General features: G+C 52.4%; 7 protein-coding genes across 7 annotated transcripts, besides 6 other annotated features; 4 read left to right on the forward strand and 3 right to left on the reverse strand.

Annotated features, from left to right (window-relative positions):
* Positions 1–910: 910 nt before the first annotated feature.
* Positions 911–1,464, forward strand: EKO05_0004109 (uncharacterized protein; the record flags this gene model as incomplete). Its single annotated transcript, XM_038939127.1, has 2 exons — positions 911–1,386; positions 1,434–1,464. The coding sequence occupies 2 exons, from the start codon at positions 911–913 to the stop codon at positions 1,462–1,464; spliced, it is 507 nt and encodes a 168-aa protein (XP_038799921.1).
* Positions 1,465–1,961: 497 nt separating this feature from the next.
* Positions 1,962–2,897, forward strand: EKO05_0004110 (uncharacterized protein; the record flags this gene model as incomplete). The annotated part of the gene is made up of 1 exon (XM_038945501.1): positions 1,962–2,897. The coding sequence occupies one exon, from the start codon at positions 1,962–1,964 to the stop codon at positions 2,895–2,897; it is 936 nt and encodes a 311-aa protein (XP_038799922.1).
* A 42-nt stretch (positions 2,898–2,939) lies between these two features.
* Positions 2,940–2,981: a tandem repeat.
* EKO05_0004111 (uncharacterized protein) lies at positions 2,976–4,348 on the reverse strand (the record flags this gene model as incomplete). The annotated part of the gene is made up of 3 exons (XM_038938873.1): positions 2,976–3,288; positions 3,369–3,775; positions 3,830–4,348. The coding sequence occupies 3 exons, from the start codon at positions 4,346–4,348 to the stop codon at positions 2,976–2,978; spliced, it is 1,239 nt and encodes a 412-aa protein (XP_038799923.1).
* A 645-nt stretch (positions 4,349–4,993) lies between these two features.
* EKO05_0004112 (GPI transamidase component) lies at positions 4,994–6,759 on the reverse strand (the record flags this gene model as incomplete). The annotated part of the gene is made up of 2 exons (XM_038938791.1): positions 4,994–6,439; positions 6,493–6,759. The coding sequence occupies 2 exons, from the start codon at positions 6,757–6,759 to the stop codon at positions 4,994–4,996; spliced, it is 1,713 nt and encodes a 570-aa protein (XP_038799924.1).
* Positions 6,760–7,921: 1,162 nt separating this feature from the next.
* Positions 7,922–8,194, reverse strand: EKO05_0004113 (uncharacterized protein; the record flags this gene model as incomplete). The annotated part of the gene is made up of 1 exon (XM_059636314.1): positions 7,922–8,194. One exon carries the CDS (start codon positions 8,192–8,194, stop codon positions 7,922–7,924), a length of 273 nt encoding a protein of 90 aa, XP_059492297.1.
* Positions 8,195–11,009: 2,815 nt separating this feature from the next.
* Positions 11,010–11,088: a tandem repeat.
* A 298-nt stretch (positions 11,089–11,386) lies between these two features.
* Positions 11,387–11,432: a tandem repeat.
* A 41-nt stretch (positions 11,433–11,473) lies between these two features.
* On the forward strand, positions 11,474–12,517 carry EKO05_0004114 (uncharacterized protein; the record flags this gene model as incomplete). Its single annotated transcript, XM_038938939.2, has 3 exons — positions 11,474–11,615; positions 11,699–12,155; positions 12,205–12,517. 3 exons carry the CDS (start codon positions 11,474–11,476, stop codon positions 12,515–12,517), a joined length of 912 nt encoding a protein of 303 aa, XP_038799927.2.
* Positions 12,518–12,822: 305 nt separating this feature from the next.
* Positions 12,823–12,855: a tandem repeat.
* A 1,389-nt stretch (positions 12,856–14,244) lies between these two features.
* Positions 14,245–14,285: a tandem repeat.
* Positions 14,286–14,296: a tandem repeat.
* Positions 14,297–14,359: 63 nt separating this feature from the next.
* EKO05_0004115 (uncharacterized protein) lies at positions 14,360–17,900 on the forward strand (the record flags this gene model as incomplete). The annotated part of the gene is made up of 7 exons (XM_059636315.1): positions 14,360–14,658; positions 14,712–15,232; positions 15,282–15,552; positions 15,602–15,842; positions 15,894–16,282; positions 16,332–17,220; positions 17,271–17,900. 7 exons carry the CDS (start codon positions 14,360–14,362, stop codon positions 17,898–17,900), a joined length of 3,240 nt encoding a protein of 1,079 aa, XP_059492298.1.
* Between the last annotated feature and the right edge of the window lie 1,469 nt (positions 17,901–19,369).

The raw sequence follows: 19,369 nt of genomic DNA on the forward strand, positions 1-19,369 counted from the left end.
TGCGTTTGAGCGGCATTGAAGGGTTTCGAGACATAGCTCCGGATTCGAAGCGAATTGATCACATCTTGTTGCAGAGCGTAACAATTTGTCATTCCGTCAACTGTCGAAAGCAAGGGCGAAGGAGCGCGTGTGAGAGCTGCCATCAGCTGGTTATTTCTGCCCGACGGCATATCTCCCTTTCTTTATCATACTCCTTCGTTTTCCCCGCTTCAACATCGCTCGTATGGGACGTTAGAAGCATGCCACAGAGTCACGAGCGGCAGGGCTGCCCCGGGCAGTGTCACGTTCAGCACCGGAAGCCTGAAGCCTGTTTGTTACACAGCACAGTCTCATCATAGTCGCGCGCTGGCATCATTTTCTCTGTCCTGACCAAAGAAATGATTTGACTGCGACTAGGAACAACTTTCTACAAAGTCACGATACGTTTCATGTGTCTCTGTGTTGACGACATTCTCTCGAGGTTGCAGCCTCAGGGCGGGAGCGAGGCAGCAGTGGTGCCACCAGAAAAGTGCTGTACAACAGTCGCATATTGAACACAGTACTGGCAAACGAGCTACAACATCATGTGTGCAGGCACATCACATGTCGGCCTGTCGAATCCGGTATTGATTGTACCTCTCCTACCAGCGTCACGTTGAGCGCCACGTCAGTCTCTGTGACTTAAGAGTAGACTGCGCCTTTGCCTTCGCTCTTGCTATTAGCAGCGCTGCTACTCTTGTTTGCAAAGCCCAGACACGCAACCGCCTCAACGCTCTGAGAAATATTTTGGAAGCCGCCGCCACCAGGTCTACAGTGAATCTCATCTTTCACTGCCCCGATCACTTCTTCCACCCAATCTACATCTTGTTTAGCCATCCACACAAGTGAGCTTTTCAACACTAGCAGCAATACAAGACGACATCTCTCCATCATGCAGGTCTCACGTATCATCTCCATCGCCCTGCGCTTCGCACAGTTCGTCACCGCGGCCATCGTTCTTGGCTTGACGGCATACTTCCTTCACCAGCGCGAAGCCCACAGCATCGGTCCCATGTCACGTCTCGTCTACAGCATCATCATCGCCTCCATTTCTGTCTGGATTGCTCTTCTCTGGATGATCCTCCCGCACTCTACTATCACCCATTCCATCACCGATCTCTTGTTCTGCGCTGCCTGGTTCGCTGTCTTCGGTTTGCTGCAGCACTACTACGATGAGCAGATGAAGTGCGGCAGTCCTTGGGCTTGGGGAAACATCAGGCTGACGAACAATTACTGTGGCCAATGGAATGCTGCGCAGGCTTTCAGCTTCTTGGCTGCTGTGTTCTGGTTCGCTAGCTTCATCCTGGGAATCTTGTTGTGGAGCAAGCGAGACAGGACTCCTGTGGTCACGGACAACGTGTCGGCTAAGTAAGTCAAGGACTACAGTTTGTGTGGTTTGGGGCTGACTGGTGCAGGCGTGGTTTCTTCCGTCGTTCGGCAGTCTAAGGGTAAACAGGCTTCCATATGGCGACTCTTCGAACAAACACTTCCTTTTTTTCTTGTTGAGTATGGTTGGATTGCTGGCATGCATCCATTGTTGAAACTGGACATGGCAGACCACCTGATAAGGGTTCATCCGGGTTGAACTTGCAAAGCATGCTCGAGGTCAGCTCACAGTCAGATAGCAGTTATGGAAATACTTGATATTCAAATTTGCTGCCAAGCAAGGCATTGAGATATTTGGAGCCAGGTTCGTACTATGTGAGAATATTTCCGGTCACTAAATTCATCATGAAGATGAGGGTTGAAGAGATACGGCGAGTCAACCGATCTTATCACCAACCCGCCTCTACTAACCTCGTATAGTTAAAGCCACCAGTCCACCCCCGCGAGCACGTCAGACGGCATCGACACCCCACCAGACCCCCCCTCCCCGTATTTCACATCAAGATGCTACCACATCTCATTGCCAAATCTCTAGCACCCCCGAACTCTCATCCACCATGACTGCCACCGTAGCCATCCTCTCCATCGGCCAAATGGGCCTCGGTGTCGCAAGCTTGTTGCGCGCCCATGACTTCCGCGTAATAACAAATGTCTCGGACCGCAGCACTGCGACACAAGACCGAGCAACGTCGGCTTCGATCGAACTCTTGACCTCGGACATTGAACTTGTGCAACAAGCCGACTACGTTCTCAGCATCGTGCCGCCCAAAGACTCCACCAGCACCGCGCAGCGCATCATCGAAGCGCTGAAGCACGACGACGCGCGCAAAGACAAGAAGGAAGCATTGTGGTACCTAGACTTAAACGCCGGGTCACCAGATAGCGCAAGAGATATATACTTGGCATTTGCCAGCGACGCAAAAGCGGTCAAATTCATCGATGGCGGCATCATTGGCGGATCACCCAGCCAGAAACAAGACGGCAGCTGGTCGCGCCCCGGAATCCCGCTGTCTGGACCTCACGCTCTATCCTCCGCGCCCATCTCCGGCGCCCAGCTCGCCAGCATCCTCAACACGCGGCACCTAGGCCCTGAGATCGGCACCGCCAGCGGGCTGAAAGCCTGCTTCGCCGCACTGAGCAAAGGCTTCACCGCCCTCGCTCTGCAGAGCTACACTACAGCCGCGAACCTCCACGTCTTGCCAGACCTGCGCCACTACCTGGACGAATACAGTCCCAGCGCCAGAGATAAGGCGGAGAAGAGCATCGTTGGGTGCACAACGAAAGCGTACCGCTGGGTCGAGGAGATGCATCAGATTGGCCAGACATTCAGTGTGCAGGGCGGGTTTGGAGAGCAGGCGCGTGTGTTCCGCGAGATTGCAGGCGTGTATCAGGGACTTGCGGATTTGGTTGACGCGCAGGGGGCCGAGGGGTTAGATAGTGCAGATGCGGTTGTTGGAGAGTTGGGGGGACATGTGCAGCGGCGGAGCGAATAGATTCGTGATTTGATAATCCTCCCATTCTAAGCTTTTTCTCTACACTACACTTCCCTACCCACTTACTCGCTCACTCACTTACTCCAAATTATCGTAAATCGTCTTCTCGCACATGAACCACGCCGGAATCACCTTGGGATCCCCATTCGGCAGCACCTGGCCCGCCAGAAATCCCGCTACCCCCTTCTCGCGGTCAATCCACCAGAAGCAGTTCGCGAGCCCCATCCACCAGATGGTGTTTGCGCCTCTGCCGGACGGCCCGGCTTCGATGGTCAGGAACCCCGCGTATGTCCACCCCTGTGGCGGGTTGCCCGGCTGCGGATAGAATTCGGGGCTTGCGTTTACGAGCTCTGGGTTCGCGGGGGGAGGGCCGCCGCGGGCGAAGTCTGGTCTATGGGACAGGGGATGTTAGAAACGTGGTGCGTGAGAAGGATGAGAAGTAGGTTGGGCGTGTGAGCTGGGGGCACGTACTGGTTGGGGATCTGGTTCTCCCAGAATAGCTGCACAGACTCTGGTTTCAAAATCTGCTTGCCTGTGGTCGGACTTGTGCCTTCGTTGAGAATGGCGCCGAGAATCTTGATGTACTCCTTTGGCTTTGCGAAGAGGCCCGCGCCGCCGGACTGGAAGAAGGCGGCTTGCTTCTCGGTGGTGTCTTGCGTAAGCGACGCGCCGTAGAAGTGGTCACGTTCTTTGATCTCGCCCGACGTAGGGTCGCGCTGGTGGATAGCGGCTAGGTTCGACTGTGCGGATGAGGGAGGGAACATGGTTGCGCCTTTGGTGTCGACATCCAAGGGAGCAAAGATGTGCTCGGCAAAGTAGTCACCTAAGCGTTGGCCGGTGATGCGTTCAAGGACTATGCCAGCCCAGTCGAGATTGATCTGAGTGCATGTTAGTGTGGACACCGGACAGTGACATGGAAAGTAAGGACTTACGCCGTACTCCCACGTGGAGCCTGGTTGATTGACTAGTCGAGAGTCGAGGATGTCGTTGACGTCGCCCTTTTGGCCTTCGATGTCTCCTGGGGCGTTGAGTCGCGGGTCGAAGAACGAGTATCCAAAGCCTGCTGTGTGAGAAAGCAGCATTCGCAAGGTCACAGGGTTCTGCTGGTCTGCTCCATTGACGCCATCTGCGTAGACCTGCTTCTTGCTAATCTCCGGAGCGTGCTTCTTGATGGCTTCAGCATCGTCAAGGCCAATTTTTCCTTGCTCAACAAGCTGGAGCAAAGCAACGGCGGTGACGAGCTTTGTGCACGAGGCGATCCAGAACAGGGTGTTCTCGTCGATAGCCTGCTTGCTGTCGATGCCCAGGTTTCCCGCTTGATGCTCGACAAGTGTCTTGCCGGACCTGTCGACAGCGTGGAAAGCCAAGCCTGGTGAACCGGTTGGTCCTTCGCTAGTAACTGCGTCAAGAAGCGACTTGACGCCCTGGACACCCTGATCAGAGAGGGGCATAGTGAGGAGTGAGATTGGTGAGTAGTGTTCTGTTTGTTTGTCTACGAACTGCTGAGCAGCGGCTATCGAATATGAGGGGTGCAGCTAGAATACTTATACCGTGGGACGGCTCATGAGAGAGCCGGCCAGACGTCGAGTATCTGCAAAGCTTACTGCGCTGCTGATGTCTCACTGTACCATTGATGAGCTTGGCTATGCCCCAAAAGCCGCCAAAACGCCACAAAAGTGATGAGCGAGTAATATGATGTGGGATGGCCACGTTAGCGCGGCAAGACGACGAGAAGAGAAAATGGGCTGCTTTCTCGTGCAATCAGCACTAGAACTGCTGAAAGTTTGAGACGGTTTTATGGAATGTTTGGGTCCATCAAGCTCCAGCTCCAGCACGTGTACCCCGCAGCGGGGTTGGCGCAACGCCAGATCAGCCCGGAGCTGCGAAGCTATGGCCAACTCGCCCGGCCGTCCACTGATGAACCTGGGCAAAGAGAGGGGATGCTTCAGCTGCACCCGAGGTCCTGCATGTACGGGGAGAGTTTCGACTGCCTGAGTTTCAACCGCTTCCAATCGTAGACTAGGACTCGAAGGGACTCGACACACAGCTCAAATGCAACGCGTGAACAGCAACAATTCTCGACGTAGTTGTGTAAATCATCGTCTTTGAAGCGCTGCAATTGCGCCCTTGAGCTCCTTGAGGGCAGCCATGGCCAGAGGTACGGCGACCGGACCCAACAGCGGCAGGTAGACAGCCACTTTGTGCTCATCAGGAAAGTAGACTTGGCCAACCATAGAGCGTTCGAAGAAAGCCTTCTCAGCTTCTACCTCTGCGACACGCGCGTGTTCCAGAGCGCTTTGGAATCGACCTTCTCGAAGATAGTTACACGCTTGTTGTAGATGGGCAATGGCCGAGTCAGCAGATTGGGCGACGTTGTCAGGCACTGGGATAGATGGCAGCTTCTGGTATACTTGAGCCAATGCACCCAACGTGGAGGAGGCGGAGAATATGAGCGATGCGGCTCGTACGCGTTCAAGGGTCGAGATGCGAAGAGGTAATGAGGCTGGAGCCTGTGACAAACCAAATAAGGAGGTTAGCTGGTCCGAGAAGGTGTGCATAGCCGGGGCAAGGGCTTCAACGGTCAAGGTGTTGGGTATATCTGACCCGTTTGGGAGATTCAGGATGTGAACACCGCCCCACTGGGGTATCAGCCAGCTGTTCCCTGCGTTCTCCTTGACCAACAAAGGGGACTGGCTCGCATCTGGGACGTAGAGGATGAAATTCACTGTGGGCCCTTCGCCGATGCTTGGGCTGAGCGGCCACTCAGCAGCGTTAACAAAACCGCTGAGGTCCTCCCTGCGAAGCGTCCATGCATTCAGGTTCTCATCGTACTGAGGCTGGTGGATTGAAGGAGAAAATGTAGCGTATAGCTGGACTTGAGAATCGACGGTGAAGTTACTGATGCCCGAGAAGGATTCGAGTAACGGCGCTAGGTAGGTTCGAAGAGCATCCTCAATGTTCCAGGCGGACGGTGCGTACGACGGACTGAACAAGGAGAATGTAAGGTGGTAGGTTGGGGCGTACTTCAGCGCCCTTGTTGACTGACGGTCCAGCTCAGCATGCTTCTCGGGAGAAAGCGACTGAGTTCTAGCAGCATGTGATCCAGGGGTGGCGGCCAGCGAGTAGGCTAGTTGAGCCTGCTCTTCGGCGAAGATTGTGTGCAGCTCCTCTGCTATGAAAGTCGCAAGCGGCGAGCTGGTGGACGACTGCGGAGGGAGTTGGTTCGGCGAATAGTATACATCGAGCATCGGCAAATACGACTGTAGCTGTGATCGAGGAGTTTCGCCGGTCTCCACAGGGATCATACGAATCACCAAGGCAATGTCCTTGTCGTTGCTCCTGAATGTCGTTCCATCGGTGACAGCCTGCTGGGAGGCGTTTGCGGTGTAAGAGGAGTCGGCGAGCATAAGGCGAAGGTGGTGCGCAGAGAAATCGTTGAGGTCATCGAGGGCATGCTGTGTCATTCGGACCAACTGCTGCGCATCCTGAGAGGGGACTGCAGCTTCGACGGCGATGCGGAGAGGAAACACGGGCTTGCAGACCTAGTCGCAGAGTCAGCGTGGCTTCTTCAGGGGTTGTGGTGAAGGGTGCTTACCTTGCCTTCAGCCCAGGCGGTCATGTCCTGCAACGGAAGCTCCGCTCTGTAGATGGCCGTGGTCTTCCACCATACTGGCAGCCCTAGGAGAACAATAACCGCCCAAAAGGAGAGGATAGCTGCGCGTCGAAGCCATTGACCCTCTTTGGGCTCTGGCGGAGGTGATATCTGTGCTTTTGGGGCTGTTAGAGGAACTTCACTAGATGTAGAGGACGATTTGTTCGGTTCAGACGCGGATGACGCGTCGGCCGCGTTCGGTGATGCCATGTTGCGGGCGGGTGTTCGCTGTCAACTCCAGGGCTGGCTTTGGAGACACACGCTAGGAACCTCGTGCACGGACGCAGTTCGCCGTCATCCCACCATCGTTCGAATGACTTGCCCCACGACACCCACCGGACATATTTGAAGCTGATTGCAGTTCAATATGCCTACTGTTATCATGGTAGATAAGACTCCGGGTTTTGTTGCTCACATTTGATAGGAATTGGCGGCCAGTGAGGCTAGTGGTATGGCCTCACTAAAGATGCCCTGGATTGCTCAAGTCACAATGCCTACATTCTCAGATATCTCAGTCGCACGGTAATGTGTAGCGAGGTCTGGAAAGCTGTTGGAATGTGTGTACAGAGCATGCAGCCAGATGTTGATATGGAGACCCTCCAAGCCTGAAGCACCGCTGGATGTAGCGGAAAACAGGTCCTCGAGTGGAGTCAATTGCAATGAATTGATAGTTCCCCCCCTCTCTTACGACAACTAAGAGGTAACACTCGACAGCATCACCTTCTACCTATCTATCGCCCGTTGTCAGCGTGCTCGGTGATATTGCCTGAGGCAGTCCGGGCCGAACGGTTCGACTTGGGCGCTAAGATAAGCGGCCCGCCCCACTGAGCTGCAACGCTTTAACGCTTTGAGCTTTTGGTGGCTCCTGCCGTGCGGGGTGCGTCGCTCGTTTCCTGGCATGTGGCGTCGAAGCAAAATGCTCTCTTTCGTCTATGGTGGAGGTGCCGTCCGTGATTGTGTGGCTTGCGTGGCAGTTACAGAGAGCCCCTAAGTCAATGCAGACGCGGATGACGCGTCGGCTGCGTTTCGTGGTGCCATGTTGCGGTGTTCGCTGTCATCTCATGGCTGGACCCTGCCTACCTGGAGCACAGACGCGTCGTTCGTGCTTGCGGTCATCCCACCATCATTCGACAGCAGAGGGCCACACCACACTCAGATGATACGTATATCAAGCTGCTGTAGATTCAATGTTACGGGCTCGTTGATTAATACACTCGAATAACATACTAGCCATGTGCAGCGCCGTGCAAACGCTCAGAAATGACCCACAGAGTCAAGACTGTCAAAATACAGACGAGTAGCTTGTACTGAGGATGTACCGCTACTGATGTGAGAAGCTCATGTGTGAGCAAGATAGACTGCATGCCATCGATTACGAAAACGAGGAGAGAAGAAGAGAGGTCTCGACAAGACTTGAAGGGACAGAAAGATTTTTTTGATCTAATCTCTGCAGGAAATCATACGAGAGACAACGGGAGGCTGGTTTGGAGGCGTAGAGCTTGCGGCCACCGCCATTACTCAAAGATATGACGATCCTGGTTGCGAAGGCTGGCACAGTCCAGACGTACATTAACGCGAGGGTCGAATTCTGCTGCCTTCGAAGAGGGATAAGATAGTATGCGTGGTACCGCATCAGAGTGGCCATGTTTTTCTAGTGCGTGAATGTTGGGTGGATGCGCACACGCATAATCGTTTCGATGACATGCTGCTTTGTTCCTATAGCCTCGTAAATTCCAGTTTGCACTACCGCAGTTAGCATTTGAAGTTGTCTTCTGGCCAAGGATGTGAAAGAAATTCCCCAAAGTACTGCCGGATTGCAACGTTAGTTGTCTTGCGATGCTGGAAGACTGCAAAGTCGAACTGGTAGTTGTAGATGTTGGGGTATCCGGTGCCAAATGTTCTGATGAACTGCTCAAGGCCTGAATAGACTGTAGTAGCGCCATCCCATCCACTGCTCATGAAATCTACCGCAGAGCGTTGCGGCATAGTCTTAATTCGCTCAATTAAGGGCAGCCAATTCCTGCCTACGTTCTGAGTGGGATTGTGCGGTAATGGATTTCTAGACTCTACAGTTAATGACATGAGTACAGCTAGTATACTGCCTTAACTTACGACAGCCATTTACGTGAAAGAGGAAGAGGCGGTTGCATGAGATATCCGGAGTTGAGTGCATCTTTCGGATAGCGAGGGCAAAGAGCTGCTGTATGAGCTACTGGGTCTCCTGGAAGGTATTGTTATAGGTAGAGAATCTTGACTGCATGATGAGTACTTTTTTAAGCAGCTTCTTGTTTGGGGGATGGATGTTTGTGAAGCAGTCATCAGTGGTGCTGTGAGTGAGTTTATTGCGCAGTACTTGCGACCAGGGACTGCTGCGCGCACCCAAGATCTCTGCCGTGCGCTTAGGACTCATAACCCTAACACCTATTCTACAATGACCGCCACTCGCTTGTTAGTGTTGAAATCTGCCGTAGGGTTCGTCGCGGTTTTAGTGACCTCTTGGGGCACCAGGCCCTTCGCTGGACCGGCGTGGGGAGTAAGAGGCTGCTGCTGCGGTGGTGCTGCAGGTTCTCTACCGTACGCCGTGCCTGCATTTGGATCTTCGTCTTGAGGCGTTTCACCTGTGGTTCGGCGATTGCCGTCGGCTGACGTTCCCCAGAAAGGATTGTAACCAGGCTATTGCTGAGATGGTGCTGCAGGACGAGGAAAGGGATCAAACCTACGCTCGCGTGGACGATGGGGTGAAGTAACACCATGAGATGAAGAAATACCACGAGACTGAGATGGAACGTTGCTGCCGGGTGGAGCTGGAGGCGGACGTCGAGGCGGCGACTGTGCACGAGGTTGATCTTCTCCGTAGTAGTCTCGAGACCTTTCATTGTTTCTCTCGCTTTGGCGGTCAAGCGCTGCTCTTGCATCAGCTTCGCCTTCTGCTCCCTTCTTCTTCAACTTGTCGCGTTGTCGCTTGTTGACCATTGTGTAGTTGTGTCGATAGCTTTTGGCGTGACGGTTGGCTGCGCTCAAGGTTGAATTGCAAACGTGGGCTTGCTGCTGAAGAAGGTAGGAGAGGTGACTTGAAACAATGGTGGAGAAGCACTGGAGAAAGTGTAAGTCAGTGAAAGAGCGGCAACAGTGGCAACAGGCGACAGTGGTGCGTTTGCGTCTTGAGATTGCTATTGGCTCAGGCGCCGTTTGTCATAGTGAATAAACACGTTGTGTCCTTGCGCAATCCAATCGGTAAATCGCTTTTTGCCTTGCGGCGTCAGGTCCTGTTGGAAAATTCAATAGACGTGCGCAGATTGACGTAATTGTCTATCAGACCGAGATATTGAATTGCAAAGGGATGACATATGCCACACATGTGCTCTGGGACCTGATCAAGTGGTTTCGTTCGCTAACCTTGTATCGATGACTTGGGCTGCCCTCGTGTTAGCATTAGCATATAGAATTTTAGTGATACTAGATTCGACGAGGACAGCATATCGTTGCTGATGAGCTCTACGACCGCTCGATATGATCAAGAGCTTGGCAAAGACATGTCATAGACTCGAAAGAACTATCAGTAGTAGTGTTGATAAGTTGGGATTGAAGATCGAGAGCAGCCGTTGAAGAGTCAAAGGCTGGACTTGATCAGCATTGCACTGGTCAAAACCCGGGAATTTAAAACTTGAGATTTGAAATTCGGAATTCTCAAGGCTGCTTTTGTTGGTGGCCCATTGTTCTGAGTCAAAATTTGCTGTTGCTGGAAATTGAACTCGTTCTTTCGATCGCGTACTCTTGCCAAAACCTCGGTCGGATCGGATCGCTGTTTGTGTCGACCATTGCTCATTTCGATCGTTACTCGTTTTGATCACTGTGTTCTGCATCGAACCCGCATCTCCATTCCCATGTTCATGTGCTATTACCACTATCTTGAGTCGAATGGTTTGTCGAGATCGCGTGTTCGAAAGAAGGGAAAGCCAACACTGGAGCAATAGAATAAGAGCTGCGCAAGTGCGAAGAAATAAGAAGTCAACACTGAAGCAATGGAATCAGAGCTTCACAAGCACGAGAAGTCGAGTAGTGGACAAAAAGACATTGTCGAGACTTGATGTTCCAAAGCCAAATCACGCGTGCTTTCCCGTTCTGCTCTTCATGTGTGCTTTCCTGTTGTGCTCTGCATACGCAAAGCGTGCTTTTCATCTCATGAAAGAAGTAGATTTACGCGATTGCAGGTAGATAGACTATTACCATACACAACACTATGAACGATTTACCCCCGTTCCTGCAGGACGACGAGTTTGTTATCGAACGCCGGGCGAACGTCTCGCTCGATGAGAGCGTCGTGCACCAGGTGGTGCCAATACCAGCTACTCTGCGGCAGGATTTCGACGAGATCCTGCCACTAGTATATACTGTGATTGCTATGTTTTGTTGCAAATAGACTGACAGTTGGTAATAGAAGGAAGACGAGCCTCCGCGAAAGAAGCAGAAGCAGAAGCAGAAGCAGAAGCAGAAGCAGAAGCAGAAGCAGAAGCAGAAGCAGAAGCAGAAGCAGAAGCAACCTGCGCAAAGCGAAACGCCGACGCCGTTGTTAGAGTTGGCCCTGGCCGTCGCAAATGTCTCCAAGGATACTTTACAAAAACGGACCTGCGTGCAGCAATCCTTGCTGCACACTCTCACATTGTCAACGACACAAGGCTCGACAACCTTCAAGTCAGTAGATATCCTGGAATCGAGAAGACTGGCGAGTTCGTCAAGCATCGAAGAGGAGGGATGATCCCAACCTATCGAGTCAAAAAGCACTAAACAATCTGGGGTTACCCCGCATTCCCCGCCCAGCTGCTTCAAGCCATCGCCCTCACACGACACTTTCAGTCTCAATCCTTCACCATTCCACTCTTCACCCCAATTCTCGTTATCCAAATCCCTCCTCAAATCGTTCAAGATGAGTGCAATCGCTGACGGCACCGATGGCCCCGTCGACAAGGTCAAGGTGCTGTTTGCCCTCTTCCCTGGCTACAACACGCTTGACGTGGCTGGTCCACTCGAGGTCTTGAGTCGCTCTCTTCAGAACCCCAAAGACAAGTGTAAGAAGTCCATTCAATCATGCGTGTCATGCCTTCGTGGTTGGCTGCTGTCCTAATTGAGCCCTCGCTGACACGTTTCCCAGCCAGCAAGGCTTTTGAGTGCCAATTTGTTGGCCCCGCAGCCGCCATGACCTCTGTCCAGGGCCTCACCATCAAGGCTGATATGGACTACGATGACGCCAACGACGAGCTCGAGGATTTTGATGTCATCATCGTGCCTGGCGGTGAGGGTGTCTTCGAGGTCCTCAAGAACAAGTCCGAGCCTCTCAACCTGCTCGCCAAATACGTCGAGCTGCAGGAGAAGAACCCTGCCAAAGAGCGAACTGTGCTCGCCATCGACGTCGGCTCCCTCTTGCTTGCCCAGCAGGGTATGCTTGAGGGATTGGCTGCTACAACACACCCAGACTACTACGTCCGCCTGGAGACTCTCTGTCAAGATGCTGCAAAGCGTGACATGTCCATGCGTACCGACGTCATGGAGGAGCGTTACGTCGTCAACAACGCCCGCTTCGATTTAGGCGAAAACCCTGATGACAACCCGTAAGTACAACCCTACATGAATTTAGAGAAGCCTTTCTCACAAAAATAGATACATCATCAAGAAGGACCGCTCGGGTGGAATCCCCGACGGCACCACGACCCAGAATGGACGCAGAATGTCCATTGCTCGCAAGGGCAGCAACGCCTGGCGTGATTCCCGCCGCCGCGAGTCCATTGCCAGGCGTGCTTCCATGCCGCTGGGCGGTATGCGCATTATCACTACTGGTGGTGTTACTGCCGGCCTCGATGCCAGCCTCTACCTGGTTGGTACACTTGCCTCTCACGACTCGGCTCTCGAGGTCGCTCGCGTCATGCAGTACTCGTGGATCAAGGGCGTTACGGTCGATGCGATCGATGTCTAAGCAACATGGCTTGACAACAAAGTTTACGATACTGGACTGAAGTGCACCCGGCGAGGGCACCAGAAACGACATGTCGGGAATCTGGAGGATTTACCACGACTCGGGGGATACAACGACGCATCTATAGATGCCAACAATTGAAATGATCAAAGTTCACCTTGCTGTGCGAATGCTTGTGAGCTGCGTACCAGGTGAAAGTTCTGCCCAGACATTCCTCTCGGTATTCCTGTCAAACGCACCGCTGATCTGACTTCGATTTTGCCGTGTATTGGCCGAGCAACGAACGTCCTTGAACACCCTTTTACTGTTGGTATTATTGTTGGTGTCGTTCTTGTTGTCGCTTACCGAACGATGCAAGACTACAGATTTCGGTTTGACCGGCCAGATCGCTGCTTTCTCCCTTTGATCAGTGTACCTGCCCATCACAGGTGTGCATGCAGGCTCGGATGGACATCCTCGATATGCTCTAGCACAAATGTATACATCAGGGCTCACAGGACGAAATTCTTCTGGCGAGCGAAACTCGACATAGGATGCTCCCATTGGACCAAGGCAAGCGGCAGTCGGCCTCTATCCAGCCCGGTTACTTGTCGATCTGGATTGCATGAAGCTGCCCCATATTTTACGCACTAATCGGAACGAGCGACATGGCGAGAACCGTCAAGGATCAGATGCGCAAGGTCTATACTGTGTAGGGCACAACAGACGTCAAGTGCGCACCTCGAGTATCAACCACGAGTTCGGCTCTTCTTAACAACAGAAGATCAAGGGCATCGGTCATGTTAACACACTACTGTGTCCACATCGCGTTGTGTGCTGCCACCCGCGGGACCCGGGCTGTGTATGCACGTGGGCTCTGCAGCACCCGCGATTCCCCTTCGCATCAATTCACGCATTGGCAGATCCAGGATCCTTCTCACGAACACTCCCGCTCCATAAGCAACATACTGACCCGATGTGGCAGACGGAGCTTCGAGGGAAAATCGCGTGAGAGTCCGTTGCTGTGACAGAAATTCGGTCATGTATCCGCCTGTTTTTCTTTCGCGCACGACCCCCGAATGTTCGTGGACGTTGCCATATACCTCACAACAAGCTTTCCCTTATACCTTTTAGAGGCCGCGTATGTGAAGATCTCGAAAACCGAATACAGGATCTGGACACGGCGATTGTTAGCTAAGAAGTAGCGCTTGAAAGCCCCAACAACTGATTTTGGAACGCAGTACCCAAGAATTGTGAGCGTCGTACAATAGTGGACGTCAAGCGGCCGGCTCTCTGATTGGCGTGATTGAAAAGCTTGTGTGGGTTCTGCACATTCAGGGTGGCTGTGCATCACGTGAAGATATCATAAATCGCTCACAGCTAACCAGCAACAGCTACATGCAAATTGCATTGCACGTGCAGAGCGGCGACGAAATTCCCAATGTGAGCGCGATTGACACACTACATCCTGCGCTGCGTCTACCTGCTTTGAGATGTGAGCGATTTATCGACAAATCCCAGGACAAAGGCTGGACACCGCTTTGTACCATGGCGTCGGCAAAAAACCACAACGGCGATGTGTCCCTTGTAGCATTGCGTCGGGAAGCAGGCGGCGCTGAGTAAAACGCGGGATGCGCGTATCTGGAACGGCTTCGCAGCCTGGCCTGAAGCGGTTCACTGGCATGTAAGAATATCGAGTCGTGTTTGAGGAAGTTGTATAAATCGCTCATCTTAACTCTATTCGAGTTTCTTCTTACCTCTTCTCTTCTCTTCCCTCCTTTCACTACTCCGCGTCCCTCTCAATCCCACGGGTCTGCTGTGTAACAGCCAGCTTCCCAGTGCGACTTTCTCCATTCCTCAAAGATGAGCGAAGAGGAAAAACCCGTCCAGCGGATTCGCTTCGATGATGTAGATGAGGAGGCAGGCCAAGGAGCGCATGATCGCGCGTTGCAGCGTCGTCGGCGCCTTTCGCGCCAGTCAAGTGTTGGCAGTCTCTCGATCCACAGCGCTGGTGGTGGTACAAGGACTGTAGAGCCCGGTACTGCATTGCCCATCACCTATCGTACACTTTCAATCGAAGTCGACGAGGAGAACCAGAAGAAGCAGTCTGAGGTCAAGCGTGCGAAAGAGAAGGGCACCGTTGATCTAGCTGTTCTTGAGTGGTACGTACAGTGGAGACCTCTTTGCAAAGCGAAAGTTGATTGAATTTCGATAGGCATACTCTCGAAGTCGAAGAACTATGCAGACGTCTATCTGTCGATACAAACCAAGGTCTCTCCGAAGATCAAGTCAAACGACGCGTCGGCGAGTATGGCAGGAATAAGATGACACCCCCTCCATCAGGTCTCGTTAGCAAGATCATAGGCTACTTCTTCGGCGGCTTTGGTAGCATTCTGCTAGGCGCTGGCATTCTTGTCTTCATTGCCTGGAGGCCTCTTGGAGATCCACCGGCCAAAGCCAACTTGGCACTTGCTTGTGTCTTGATTGCTGTTTGGCTCATCCAGGCTGCTTTCAACGCCTGGCAGGATTGGTCTACGAGCCGAGTGATGGCTTCCATTGGCACCATGCTCCCTGACCAATGCATCGTCATCCGCAACGGGTCACAAGCCAGCGTATCTGCCTTGGACCTAGTCCCTGGAGACATCATTGTCATCAAGCAAGGCAACAAGCTACCAGCAGATGTTCGGTTTGTCGAAGTATCCAGCGATGCCATGTTTGATCGATCCATCCTTACCGGTACGTCTCCCACCCTCCTTCCCAAGCATCATGTAACTGACGCAAGCAGGTGAATCGGAACCCGTTCACGCAACTGTCGAATCTACCGAGGAAAACTATCTCGAGACGAACAACATCGGCATGCAGGGCACCCACTGTATTTCCGGTAGCTGCCTGGGTGTGTGCGTCGCGACCGGAGACAGCACCGTTTTCGGACGCATCGCGAAACTCACATCGGACCCCAAAACCGGCATGACACCCCTCCAGAAGGAGATCTTCCGCTTCGTGCTCATCATCTCTGTGTTTATCACATGTGTGGTCGTTCTCATCGTCGTCCTCTGGTGAGTTACTTTGTCAGTGTTGACACTGGACTTTACTGACCTGATGCAGGGCGGCATGGCTGCGGAAGGACCATCCAGACTGGATCAGTGTTCCTCTCTTGATTGTCAGTTGCGTATCATGTGCTGTTGCTTTCATCCCCGAGGGTTTGCCTATCGCACTCACGACGAGCTTGACTATTGTTGCCAACATCATGAGGAAGAACAAGATCCTCTGCAAATCCCTGAAGACTGTAGAAACTCTTGGTTCGGTCTCAGTGATTTGCTCTGACAAGACAGGCACATTGACCAAGGTGGGTCTTCCTGCATTCTCCAAAGATGAATTATTGCTCACGACTGCACAGAACAGTATGGTCGTTACCGACATCTATGCTGGAGGCGAAGAATACACACCCGAAGCCGCCCGTGACCTCATGGCCGTCCTGCGATCGGAGAACAACATTGCCGCTCTGTCGAAGAAGAGGGAAGATGTTATAGACCGAATGCGTGTGCTTGCTGGCCTTTGCAATTCTGGCGAGTTTGACGCTGCCACCATGCATCTTCCTATCGCAGAACGCAAGGTCAATGGCGACGCAACAGATCAGGCTTTGCTTCGTCTGTCAGAAGCCCTCGGTTCAGTGGCTGCGCTTCGTCAAGATTACAAGAAGGTCTTTGAGATTGCTTTCAACAGCAAAAATAAGTTCATGGTCAGACTCATGAGCCTAGCTAACCAAAACGCAACTAGTAACAACACGTGAGTACTATTCGACTGTTGTCGTAGTTTTCCAAATTGACTTTTTCAGGACATTGATGATCAAGGGCGCACCAGACATCCTTCTTGACCGCTGCGACACCCTTCTCGACGACAAAGGCGAAGCCGTGCCTCTTACTCCTGCCCAATTGTCGCGTATCGAGCGAATTAAGGATGACTGGTCTCGTCAAGGCAAGCGCGTCATTTTACTCGCCCAAAAGCCGACTGTCGTACCTTTCTCCGCCAACCATGAGAAGGAGGTCCTTGTGTCCGCCCGTCAAGGCCTCACCTTTGTTGGTATGGTTGGCATTGTCGACCCACCTCGTGATGAAATTCCTGATGTCGTTCGCATCCTCCGCGGTGCTTCCATCCGCATTTTCATGGTCACTGGCGACTTCAAGCTCACTGCGCAGGCCATTGCCGAAGAATGCGGCATCATTTCTAACTCTGCACTCGTCGACGACATCAGCGCTCTTGGCCGTGACGGCAAGATTGGCACCACAAAACAGGCGATTGTTTTGAGTGGCCCCGAACTCATCACCCTGAACGAAGCACAGTGGGACCAACTCTGCCAATACCAGGAAATCGTCTTCGCTCGCACCACGCCAGAGCAGAAGCTCCGCATCGTCAAAGAGTTCCAGTCTCGTGAAAACATTGTGGGCATGACTGGAGACGGTGTCAACGATGCACCGTCTCTTAAGGCTGCTGACATTGGTATCGCAATGGGCAGCGGTTCGGACATCGCTATCGAAGCCGCTGATATGGTCCTCCTGGATTCCTTCGCCGCTATCGTTGAGGCCGTCCAATACGGTCGCCTCGTCTACGACAATCTGAAAAAGACCATTGTGTATTTGCTTCCGGCTGGAAGTTTCAGCGAGCTCTGGCCCGTTATTACAAATGTTGTTTTCGGTATTCCCCAGATCTTGTCCTCCTTTTTGATGGTAAGCCTGAGATAATCTGTCCGTTCATACAAATCGACTAAAATTCATAGATCATCATCTGCTGTCTTACCGACTGCGCCGCTGCCATAACCCTCGCCTACGAGAAGCCAGAAGCTGACCTTATGCTGCGCCCGCCCCGCAACCCACGCAAGGACCGCCTCGTCAACACGCGCCTCATCTTCCATGCCTACTTCTTCGTCGGTCTAATTCAATGCTTTCTCTCCTTCACCATGGCATTCTGGTACCTCGAGACACAAGGCATCCCATTCACCGCTATGTGGTTGAAGTTTGGCGAATATGATCCGCGGTACAATAAGGACTACATCAATGAGAAGGTCAACGTCGCGAGTAGCATCTACTTCGTTACGCTCGTGGTCATGCAATTGTTCAACCTTCTCGCAACGCGCACACGCAGGCTGAGCATTTTCCAGCAGCCGCCAATCTTCAACAAGGACACGCAGAATTGGCTACTGTTTCCCAGTATGGTGTTTGCGGTTGTTGTCGTGTTCATCTTCTGTTACATTCCCAGTCTGCAGAATACTATAGATACCAGGCAGGTGCCAGTCGAGCATTGGTTCCTGCCGGCTGCCTTTGGATTTGGGCTGCTGATGCTGGATGAAGCGAGGAAGTATTGTGTTAGGAGATGGCCACAGGGGTTGCTTGCAAAGATCGCCTGGTAGATGGGAGGGCCGTGCATCATAATAATTCCAGTTACTATATTATAGAGCTCGAAAACAACAGGCTCTTTCTTACAAAAATCACCTTCGTTGTTCAAAGCTCCCCGTCCAAACCTCCCTTTACACATATCCCCCGCGTTCATCTTTTCGCCTTATACTCAGATTCTGCCGCAGCCATCTTAACGTATGTTGCCTGCGCCAAACATGTTTACTGGAAGGATCTGAACCATACTGAAGTTCGACCTTGGGAAAATGGCTCTTGAATCAAAAAGTAGCGCTCACATAGAATTAGCCGATATTCCTCTTCTGTGTTGGCAAACGCAGCCATAAATGACGATATCCTCTACCGCAAGACCGTCTATTTCCCAAGCCGCTTGTTTCACACAAAAACGTCTCACTCCATCATCTATGCACCCAAAGCGTCCGCCGTGTGACCAAGCCTCGCACAAGCAAAGCGCTAGCAAGCCACGCGAGCGCCGCGCGTGCAAAACCACAGCCCTATCTAGCATCATCGCCGGCTGGACAGGCTGCTCGCGTGCTTTGTGCGATGTGACCCCAGGATCAGAAGGGTGTAAATGCGGGGTCGCTGGGATGCATTTTGGGGCTGTGACTGGCTCGCTTTGTGATGCTGGACTGCGGTGGGTTGGTAGTGAACGGTTCAACTAGTCGACGGAGATGATGTTGCATTCTTGAAAATACTTAGGTGTTGTCGCATGCGTCTCCCACTGCTGTCACTGATGTTGTACACGTCAGCTTTTTAGAAAGAGATGAAAGGTAGGCTCGCAAGAGTGGTCGGAAATGTACTGCATAAAAGTACGCCCGGTACAGCCGACGTTTGAAGCTGACAGGGTATCACCACTGGGCACGCTCATGCGCAGCACATTGTCTCGACGTTCGATGTGTTTTCCAGAACCGTTGCAGCGGCCTGCTCACGCGCGCTAATATATCCGCGGAGCCGAGGCAGAGATTGGTTTGATGAAGCGCTAAGGGCCAGTGACCACTCACACGCTATTCTGCAAGACTTCTGAGGAACACTCCGGACTATCTCAATCTCCCATGCAAGGCTACACAGGTCTACTATATATTAATCCACGAGAGCATAAGATAACTTTTTGTTCCCGTCAGGAGGCTCATGCACGCCTACGATGCAAGCTCGCCCAGAATCCCTTTTAAGCTTATCTTCCGCTATTTGTCTGTCACACTGGAGACTTTTAAACCTAGTCATTGCAACAGTACCATAACAAGCGTTTACGCATGTCCAATAGCACTCTATCTTACTATGCCGAGGGAGCAGGGCATGCTCAAAAGCGCTGCTGATTTCTTGCAGCATGCCACACCAAAGTTCTGATGATTCAAGTGTCTTTACATGTGGAAGGTCCGACTACAGGGGGAATAATTGCATATAAGATAAGTAATACAGGTGCATCGTGCTGTACGACCGTCTGATTATCACTTCCAATGTTTCCTGCAGC

Source organism: Ascochyta rabiei, chromosome 6, assembly GCF_004011695.2.
Source record: "Ascochyta rabiei chromosome 6, complete sequence".
Taxonomy (NCBI): domain Eukaryota; kingdom Fungi; phylum Ascomycota; class Dothideomycetes; order Pleosporales; family Didymellaceae; genus Ascochyta; species Ascochyta rabiei.